We start from the raw sequence: 11,272 nt of genomic DNA on the forward strand, positions 1-11,272 counted from the left end.
TGTTGCTTGCAATAACAGATCAAGAAACAACAAGACAGTGCTACAAACAGGAACAAGAACTGATATTTCGATCCTTCTCAATTGTTTTAACTGATATTTGCTTCTCTAATATTGTTTTATATATAGAGAGAGGGGATGAAGTTAATCAGTATGGAGTTCGGAATGTGGAAGTCGGTCAGTATGCAACTCGGAAATCGAACACGAAAAGGATTAAATTCTGTTATCAGGTAATTCAACGGTAACGAACGTACTCGTGCTCTATGTTTTCCAACCACCTCGCCCAATAAAATTATCCATTGGGTTCCCATGCATCGCCCAGAAGCGCTCTTCTCATCTTGGGCTTGGCTCGTAAATGATCCATCGGCTTTTCTATTTTTGATTTTATAAAAACCATGGATATTAAACCCTACACGCTACCCTGTGACCCATTTATCCAGATTTTAAAATAAATAAGGTTAACTTGAACTTGCTACTCCATCGAAATTTAATTTAAATATTTTAATTTTTAAAAAATAATATTATTTTAATTTAATATAATTTAATTTACTCTGATCAAATATTAAATTGGGTTAAGTTTAGTAACTTTAATAAAAACATTCCCACACAATTTTCGATTAATCTTTTTAAAATTCGTTATTTTACTACATAATTTTCTCGAGACATAAATATCATTATGGTTAATCTAAAATATTCAAGAGACTTTAATAATTATTTTTATTATTAGTTTCTAAACATAAACTTGATTTTAAAAATCAAGAAAGAAAATATTACTTTTTAATATATGTACGGATTCTATCTTCCTGCTTCGGCTTTATTCTCTTATTTCGGGCCTATAAGCTGACAGTGGTTTGACTGTGTGTAGGCCTGGCCTGGATTGTTCTACCTGTGGGCTAGATTCTGGTTTGCGCTCTTGCGTTGAAAGTATGGGCTACATGATCACCTCTATTTTAAGCTTAGCCCAGTCTATTAATTGGAAGCATTTAAACTAATAATGTTTTTGGACTTACCGAGATAGTAATAATAATAATAATGTTTTTTTTTCTTAGAATGATACTACATCACTTGCTAGACAAGATTATTAAATAAATAGGTTATGCTCTGTTTTATAAACTATGTATCTTTACTTATAAAATATATAGTTTTTTTCCATACTCAATTCATACCATCTAAGAATGTTCTTTTCATGTAAATTCCAAAAAATAGTACTATTAAGAAAACATTTGGTATTGTAATAGTTTTTTTTTATTTAACCATAATAAAAGTATCAAAATAATTTATTTTAATTTTTTTTTATTTTTAACATCAACACGTCAAAAACATTAAAAACAACGTTAACTTGATGTTTTTTCAAAACATAATACCGAACAATAAATCAAATAACTTCGGTTTTTTATTAGGTTTTATATATAATTACATTTCAAACCTTAATTTTTTAAAAGTTAAAATAATTTATTGCTTTTCTTTTATTTTTTAAAATCTTTTTTTTTTAATACCTCAACTATAAATGTTTTTTCCAAACTAGTTTTTTTAAAACTGTAATTATAAAAACTACCACAATGTCAAATACACATTAATATTTTGAGTGTTTGAGATTATGGTGCAAAATACTTTTTAAAATAACTTTTCACTATAAAATATATTAAAATTAATTTTTTTATGAATTATTTTTATTTTTGATGTTGGTTCAACAAAACCATTAAAAAAATATTAAAAAAATAATTTAATATTTTTTAAAATTAAAAATATTTTTAAAGAAACATATAAAAACAAAAGTTACGACAAACACCCTAATTCTACCTCACAGCATACATCCGCGATCACATACATCTATCTAACCCAAGAACATAGAGAGAAGAACCCAAAACAAAACTCTATCCATCCAGTTCAGAAACAGCCCACCAAGCAACAAACAATGTAACTCAAAGTGGGACCGTCTCAACCTTGTCCGAAGCTAAATTCCTGTCCCTTTAACTGTCACATACATCTAACAATATTGTTTTTCCACGTTAGTTATCATAGTGGTGGACCAATTTATTTTCCAAACTAGTATATTTAGAAAAATAATTTCAACTTTAGCACAGTAACAATGATCATGCATATAGTATTTGCACAATCTATGATGACTGAGTTTTTTAACATGGTTTTTAAAAAAATTAATTTTTTTATTAAAATTTAATATGATTTGTATGCTTTGAATGGTTTTGATTGCTGATGTAAAAAATAATTTTTTAAAAATAAAAAAATATCATTAATATATATTTTAATACGAAAAATTATTTAAAAGACAACTATTACACACTCAATTAACTACATGTACGGCCTATAAATGATGCGTGTAATAAGAGTGTGTTTGGCAGTGTGGTTGCGGGTGCTTTTCAAATAACTTTTCGTGCCAAAATACATGTCAATGATGTTTTTTCATTTTTTAAAAATCATTTTTGACATCAGCACATCAAAACGATCCAAAACATACAAACCGTATTAAATTTTAACAAAAAAAAATTTTCAAATTTTTTAAAAACATTACCGCAACCGCATTCCCAAACTCTGCCTAAATGTATAACCTATTAAAATTCATAGGCGACCATATAGCACATGCGCCACTAACAAATTTTCACAATCTCGAAACATTAGCAGTCCAACATGCTGAGTGTTCTTTGAGTGCGCGCACAGGACACCTTTACTTTCTTTCCTTTCTTGAGCTGCCCACTTGTCTGTTACACCCCCATTTTCTCTCTAGTGGAAGTTCACCGACCCTTCCTTTTGGTAACTTGCATTATTATAGTAGATAGTGATAATCGAATGAAGAGACATTATTGTTGGTGCATGTTTTTGTTTTGCTTCAGTCATGGCCTTCTCTTCCTGCTTTCGCTACCCTCAATTCTCAGTCAAGGTATGATCTTTTTGCTTTTTTCAGTGTTATGGACTATTTGTTTTTCTCTTCTGAGTGTCTTTGTTATCTTTTGAATAAATGAATGGATGAGTTCAGGTGTTTTGTGTAGTATAACGATAATTGAATTGAATTGCAAGTGTTTGCTTGGGGATCTTTTAGCTGTGTTTATGCAGTTTTGGGAATTCTTGATGTTACTGCTTTTCAAGAAAAACTGGCCCATTTAAGTGGTTTTGGATGAATTTCTCTTTGATTGGAAATGGGAAGTTGGGTTACCTTCAATTAAGTTAATATAGACTTTTTATATATCTGTTGAATTTCTGCAAATCAAAGATGCCTTTTCCACCCATTTGATATTAGAGGGATTATATTTTGGGGTTGCCTTTATGAGAGTTTTACCTTTGTGTTGTAAATATATGAAGTAAATCAGTGACAGCCTATATTTGTCTAACTGTTATTGTCTACTCGAAATAAGCTTCAACAACATAAATTGAGTTATGTTTGGGCAATTGGGGTCGTTCCACTAGCTGAGGCTTATGATGATTCAGTAATGTAGTGAGGATCTGTCTCAGATATAAGCTGTTGCATTGCTGCAGTTTCTATGTTCACACTTCACCTATATGTGGTTATTTTCTTTTCTAATTTCCTCCCTCGTTACACAGTTGATTTTCTTAGCATTTCTTTCACTTGAATTGCAGTTGCTAAGTTCACAGCAATGTATTGTGTTACCTCTCTCTATTGTTCACAGGCACTGAGCTTATTGTTCTGTTATGATGTTATATCACAGGATGATCTATTATGTATTCTATGTCTTGACTAGATTAAATGGGTTCCAGTTCTATGAAATTGTTGTCTTTCCAATTGAAGTGTTTTATGCGCTGAATTTGAGTTTGACTTGTCTCTAGAGTGCACCACAGAAGTGAATCACTCAATTTATATTCATGAGCTTGAGGGCTTTTCTTAAGGTTTTTTTTTTTATCTCTTATCAGAATGATTGCTCAGGGCTGACTATAAGATCTCATCACATTTTTGGGAAAGATCGAAAGTTGTTTTCTTCACTCAGAAGTAACAGCATCGAACTTTTTGGCCAACGGGTTGCAAGAGTGGGAGCTGACTTACACAGAGACTGGAATTTTCTTGGAGGTTCAAGAATTATCGTTCATCCAAAACTAACAAATTTCCTTGTCTATCGAAAAAGCTCAGGAGTAAATGCATCATGTAATTCTTCTTTTTTCCAACTGTCCGCTTTATTCATCTTTTATGATGTTTAATTGAGAAGTACGAAGCATTTCTTTTCTTCCATTTTTTATTTTTATTTGGATTCTGCTTGATATATTGTTGTACTGATAGGCAGGTCCTGCTTATTTCTAGAATGTAACCCAATTTTAGCTAGACCCCCTGCTGTTTTCTATGAAAATATTTCTCTGGCTATGGGGGTCAGATGCTTGGAGCAGGTGCTGCTTTGAGATGCTTGAGGTCGATTACTTGGTTTGAATTATTTAGTATCCATTTATTAGCTGTTGTCGATGGGTGATCTGGTTCATCAGAGTCAACGTATAGAGCATCCCAATTCTGGATGTCTGACTTATTATGCCTTTACTTTATCTCCTCTAGAATTACCTGCTATCAGAGCCTCGGAAACCAGGGACTTTATTGGTTCATGCTCTTTCACGGATACCAACAGGGACTTATGGTCAGGCAGGAAAACTTTTCTTGTCCCTTCTTGGATCTTTTCTGCGTGACAAAACAGGTTTTCTGTATTATAAACAAGTAAAGACTAGTATGGAACAAGCTGGTTTCATTCTATGCTATTATTTGTTACTGATAAGAGTCCAGGACTTCTTCTTTTCAAATTCATCTACTAACTTTAAGTCTGTATCTTGAGGATGTTATTCCTTACTGTTTTATTGCTTTATATTACAGGGTTGACAAGTTCTCAGATTGCGAGCAGTGTTTTTACTTTGGGAACAGCAGCTGTTCTCCCATTTTACACGCTCATGGTTGTAGCTCCTAAAGCTGAAGTGGTATGCTTTCTGTACCTTTTAAGGACTTCATATGTATTCTCTCCTTTTTTCATCTTTCAAGTGACATAGTGTCCGTTCTTCATGTATGAATATTCAACTTCCTGAATTTTGCTGATTTTGAACAGAAATCTTAATGGTTTACTTAGTTGTAGGCTTGTAGCGACATTTATACTCTTTTGGACTTTGGTTTTAAGTAGTTAAGTGTCCTCATTTTTTAATTATGTACACTTATGAATATTGTCCACTATCAGTCAAGATGCTCTTGGTTAGAATCTCCCTCTTTCTTTCTCTGTGTATGTGTTTACAACTAGCACTTCAAGATAATAATCAAGTCTAGATTTTTATTTCTTTCTCCAGTGTTACAAAATCCCATGTTGGCCTTTAACTTCTATAGTTCTGTTTGCATGTGATTTTCCTTGGAAGCTCATTGATCACGCCTTCTTTTCTAACAATCAACATAAGTGCTTAAATTTGAGCAAAATGCAGACTAGAAAGTCTATGGAAAGTAGCATTCCATATGTTGTGCTTGGACTTCTGTATGCATTTCTATTGTACCTCTCTTGGACACCTGACACAATGCGTCTAATGTTTGCGAGTCAATACTGGTTACCAGAGGTAAGAATGTAATACCCCTTTTCTTTTTTCCCTTAAATTTTTGAAGCAGATGCCTGTTTACTGGGAAAAGTTAACAAAAACTTCTATCTGGTTTCCGTATACAGCTGCCTGGTATAGCGAAGATGTTCTCCAATGAGATGACATTAGCTTCAGCATGGATTCATTTGTTAGCTGTAGACCTCTTTGCTGCAAGGTCTGCTCATTTCCCCTCTCTATCCACTTTTTATCTCTTGCAGTTCTAACACTTCTGCCAATTATCCAGGCAGGTATTTAATGATGGACTAGAAAATGAAGTTGAGACTCGACATTCGGTTTCTCTTTGCCTGCTCTTTTGTCCGATTGGAATCGCCACTCATTTCATCACTAAAGCACTAACCAAAGGTTCTGGAACTACCAGGCATGACATGTAATTCATTATTGATTTGTGCTGAAACAATCGAATCAAACTATAAGAGGTTGACAAAAATTGGATTTTCCAACATGAAAAAAATACTACAAAAAATATCAGCCTTTTATAAACTCTCTTTTTGCAAAACTTTCGTTGTCTTTTATCATCGAAGATTACATGGTTGGTATTTGCTTCTGTTGGCAATCAAGCCATCAGAATATGGTTGAACATGTATTACTTCTTCCCTTAGTTGAACTCCAAACTTTTGATCTACCTTCTTCTTAGCCAAAGCAATGTGGTCAAGCATGTCTTGGGAAGTTGAACCACCAGCATTTATGAAGAAGTTGGCGTGGATGTTAGAAATCATAGCTCCATCTTCTCTGAAACCTTTCAATCCAGCTTTCTCAATCAACTCAGCTGCTGCAACTCCCAATTCAGATGGATTTCTAAACACGGAGCCAGTACTACGCTCTCCTAGTGGTTGAGTTCTCTTTCTCCTGGAAATGGAACCATACTTCATAAGCATGATCTATTAACCATACTTCATACTTGAGAGTAATGGGGTTTCTTGGAGAGGGAAGCAGCTGGGGACGGGGTAATTGATCTTATTTGTTTGATTGACATCTCCATCACTCCTATCACATTGCCTTGATCATTTTGGAGAAATATGAGATTATGTTACTTGGTCACCCATTGTAAAGCATGAAATTAAGATTAAGTTAATATTAAAGATTAAGGTTTCGATGCTTTACATGAAATAACTTATATTTTTACCTGTAAAATCCCTCATTGAAATTAAAATCCACTCGTCTTTCTAATACAAAAAACAGTGAAGTCTGAATTGCTCTTACTTGTACTATATTTTTCTGATTTTTCATCTTTGGATGAAATTATAAACACCTAGGGTGATAACATCATCGTCAATTGAAAAGAGAGAAAGGAAGCAACCCTAAGAGCTTATCTCTTCAACTTCTCTCTCCTCCGACCTTTAAACCATGCAATACCATTGCCATTCTTCTTCTCTTGAAGAGAAACACAACTATATAATCCTTATAACCTAACAACCTCATTGTGATCAGATTTGAAAGTTACAAAATGAATAGGTAGAGAGAAAAACCACCACCATATATTTCTGGTGTTATATCTCCCATACCGGCGGGAGGTGGCCTGCACCACCACCACATGTTGAAGTAGACATTTGAGCGCACTCTTTGGATCCATCCACACGCTAATCAAACATTAGTGGAGCGTGCAACAAGGCGCTGAATATGACAACTCACTTTTCTTTTTTTTTTTGATTATCAAGGGGTGTCCGGGCCACCTTGCGCGCACCACGACTATTCCCCATGGCCCACTGAGCATCCTGCAAGCCCAGTGAGCAGGTAAGGCACCGCGAGGGTGACAGGCGTGCACATAGAGGATCGAACTCCGGGACAGGAACGAAACAAGTCACACGGTTGACCACGAAGCCAGATCTTTAAGTGTTGACAACTCACTCTTGAAGCATGGCTATCATGTGTCAACACTAATTTTCTTCATTCTAGCAATGTTTTGCCACTATTTCGAATCTCGAACCTCTCTTGAATAGTTGTATTGCTTTATTATTGATTTTTATCGTGTTTCATAATGTGGTTTGGATTGGATAATATTCATTGAATGAATATTTATGCTGAATAAATATCATGATGATTATATATATATATATAGGATTAATTTTATGTTGGAATAAATCTGTCAAATCTTGCATACCCATTCTCATGTGTAAGTATCGTGTGGAATAACATGCGTAGACTTTGTATGTGACAATGTTTAACAATGAGTTCCATGAGCATGCATTCTGGTGGATCACTTCATTTCATTAACCATATAAAATATTTGGTAAGATTTTATTTTATTTTTAAGTACTTTTTTTTTAAAGTTAGTGATTATTTCTAACAATATTTAATTAATGATTTATTTTACAAGCCACATGACTTGGGCATGAGCCAACTTTATGGAGTTATATGTGAAAATATATATACGAAAAAGGATAAATAAAAAGAGTGGAATAATTCGTAGCAATCAAGCTAAGACGTTTGTTATAAGTAAACTTGAAAACCTTATGAATATTTTTTGGACTCATGATTTTTTGTTGACATATTTAGCTTTTTTTTTTAATGAATGGCATACATGCCAAATACAATAAAGACCCTTCAATCCATCTGGAATACAATCCAGAGTGTGGTTGAAATTTGAGCAATCGATAGATCCGTTAGAAATCAGGTTTATGGTATTTCTATTATTACGGTATGAGATATGAGGTTATGTTGTAGTGTCTCAATTGTAGGCATCCTACAATCCAACCTAAGGCAGCCATTATCAGTCATTTAAGAGCTGGTTCAAGAATAAATTTTTTTTGCGTGAATATTTTATTGGTGTTTCTTTCGGTAAGTTACTTTACCGATTGAATTACAAACAAACATGAAATCTCTCATGAAAATTCTTCTGACAAGAAGTTTTCATCAACAAATTTATTTATAATATTTATATGCTACTAAAAATATAGCTTAAACAATGATAAAATATTCCGTCAGTGATAATCAATTTTCTAGTTATGACTTGGATCAAAATTACAAAATATACATGAGCTAAGACATGGATTAATGTTACTAATCATTCCAGTCATTAACCAATAAGTTATGAAAAAATTTCAAACATCTAGGCATGCATATAAATACCTTGCAAGGGGACAGTTAGAGGCATTTCATGCACAAGCCTTGAATCCTAGGGCACATAATTAACTGCGTGATGCATTTCCTCAATGTAGGACACTAAGATCAGACAGGATAACACATATGGATTCACACTTTTTAACACAAACATCTCTTGGGAGTCACTTCAGTCCCCCTCTGCACTCTTTATTGTTAAACCACATCCATATGTATCCCAACCTCAAAATTTAAGGACTGGCATGTCTCGGTTTCTTTTAGGTAATAAGATGTTCCGAGGTCCAAGTTAAAGAATTCTTTTAAAATAAAACCATATTATTTTAATAAAAATAATTAATTAATTGGTTGATATAATAATTTTGTAATTTAGATTTTTTTTTCTAAGTCAGCTATCAAATTATTTTACTGTTAAAGATTTCATTGTTTTCCTCTCACGTGTTATTATGTGTTATTATGGATGGACTATGTAAATTTTTTTATTTTTTTAATTTGATCCTTAATTTTTTTTTCAATAATTTAATTCTAATTAAAAACAAGTTTTAATTCTAATTAAAAACAAGTTGTTTTTAATTTTTTTATGATATAGTGAGTTTGAAAAAAAAAAAAACTGAAATGAAAAGACATCTAGTGTTGATGGTGTGACATATGTTTCATAAAACATATACTTTGATTCTTAAATTTTAAAAATTATACAAATTATATAATTTCAGTTCCTCAGTATTTTTTTAATTTAATTTTAATACAAAAATCTATTTTTATTATTTTTTAATTTCTCGTCAGTAGCCTTCACTAACAACTGTGCCACCACTTCTCTTCTAATTTTGCACATAGCAGTAGCAAGTTCATAGATCAAATTAAGAGTAGCAAAAAAAGGGTTACTGATAACTGTTCTTTCAAATCAGGAAACTTGAGTGGAATATATAATTTATATCGTTTTCTTATCCACTGATGTAATAATACACCTTGGATTATTGAATTACAGGACACTTTGAAACAATTTCCTCTTTACAAGTCCTCTTAAAATGCTATTCTTAGTCAAATCTAGGAGGGGGGGGGGGGGTCATGTTGAGTGTAGATAAGATTTTTTTCCCCTTTTTGTTAATTCTTTTTATTTTTCCTCTAATATTTTCTCTAAGTTAGGTATGGGAGGTTGATGATGAAAGCTAGTGTGCGTATATGTTGATGATTGTTCATTAGGCTCAATGGACATGTTGTCACACGAGCAGTTGTCTGTTCCATGTGCATGCACCAACAAAAAAGACTAGTGATGAAGAAACAAATTCTTTCAGAAAGTAGTCAAAAATCGCAGATAGAAGAAGCTTTTAAGATTCTTATGGTCCTTCTCATTCAAGAAAATCTAAGAACACATATTGCTCTATCTTCTTGTGAGCATGATATGGCCCATTTAAGCTGTCTTCTATCTTATATATATCTTTGGATTCAATGCATCTGTACATGTTTTTCCTCTCTTTAGTGCCATGAAATTATTCTACAATTTACTCATTACAATCATTCAAGTCTATGAATTGGAAACATCAATGGGATTCTATTCATCCATCTGTTTGTAGGACCTATATTTCTGACAATAAATCCTTAAGATTGTTTGTGTCTTGTTATCGTCATTGTTGTATGTCGCAAAGCCTATCGTATGATTCTATTTGAAGTCTGCCTGTCCCTTCAACCAGGGCCGGAGGCAGGGGGTGGCTGGGCCCCTGCAATTTTTTATTTCCTGGCTTCGTCCCTGCTTTCAACGCAAACTGTGCTTTTCACCCGATAGAAACTCATCGTTATGCAAGAAAGAAGTGGTTAGGGTCAAGTGATTATCCAAAGGACATGTGTTTTTCCTTCAAAGACTTTGCTACCAATCTTGATGTTGCCATGATTTCGAATTTTCAATGTTATTGAGCCTTGATGATGAAGCAATTGATTGTGTGGTGATGGATTCCTGGTTGATTAGCTTTGAGCTATTGTTTTTTACACAATGGAGCTACGACTGTTGCTTGGTTAATCAGTATTATGGAAGGCATGATAGAAACCTACCACCTACAAGAACAAACACCAGAGAGCTAATAAGAGAATGAGCCATTTCTTGGAGGTCTATTCCATTGGACTTTATCTTTGTATCATCCCTACAGCTAGCTACTTACTGGGAATTGTTTTTTTCTCAAGGGTTTTGGCCATTATAGTTTTTCTTTAGCTGCTAGTAACTAGTTCATGGACAAGATTGATTTATGCAGGTGATGGTCAAGGGAAAGTCTACTTGATTTGATTCATAGGGAAACAAGCACCAATTACACCAATTCAAATGTTACTCAACAAATATGACTGTGATTGAGATTGAGATTGGATATACATCAAATTTGTCTACATATTTATGGTACATGCAAGGAGTATAAACAGTAAATCGCTAGTATGCATGTTCATATAAGATCATTACTTAGATTCTGCTGACAGCTGCAGAAGACTATCTTCTCTTCCTGTTTCTCTGTCTCTTGCACACTAAAAAAAAACCATGAACCACATGAAAGTGTCTGGTTAAAAGGGTATGACAGATTCACCAAGTGGCCCAAATGCCAAATTCCAAATCATGAAGTGGGTGCATGTATAATTTTGTCACAAAATGGATAATGAATATACAAGCAATACA

The 11,272-nt window shown here is 33.4% G+C and overlaps 1 protein-coding gene across 1 annotated transcript; it reads left to right on the forward strand.

The window, feature by feature from the left end:
- The first annotated feature begins 2,590 nt into the window (after positions 1 to 2,590).
- Positions 2,591 to 6,064, forward strand: LOC133698323 (protein ABA DEFICIENT 4, chloroplastic-like). The gene is made up of 6 exons (XM_062121204.1): positions 2,591 to 2,893; positions 3,880 to 4,108; positions 4,814 to 4,914; positions 5,401 to 5,529; positions 5,634 to 5,722; positions 5,792 to 6,064. The coding sequence occupies exons 1-6, from the start codon at positions 2,849 to 2,851 to the stop codon at positions 5,937 to 5,939; spliced, it is 741 nt and encodes a 246-aa protein (XP_061977188.1). The 5' UTR covers positions 2,591 to 2,848; the 3' UTR covers positions 5,940 to 6,064.
- Positions 6,065 to 11,272: the final 5,208 nt, after the last annotated feature.

The sequence above is a fragment of the Populus nigra genome, chromosome 7, assembly GCF_951802175.1.
Source record: "Populus nigra chromosome 7, ddPopNigr1.1, whole genome shotgun sequence".
Classification (NCBI taxonomy): domain Eukaryota; kingdom Viridiplantae; phylum Streptophyta; class Magnoliopsida; order Malpighiales; family Salicaceae; genus Populus; species Populus nigra.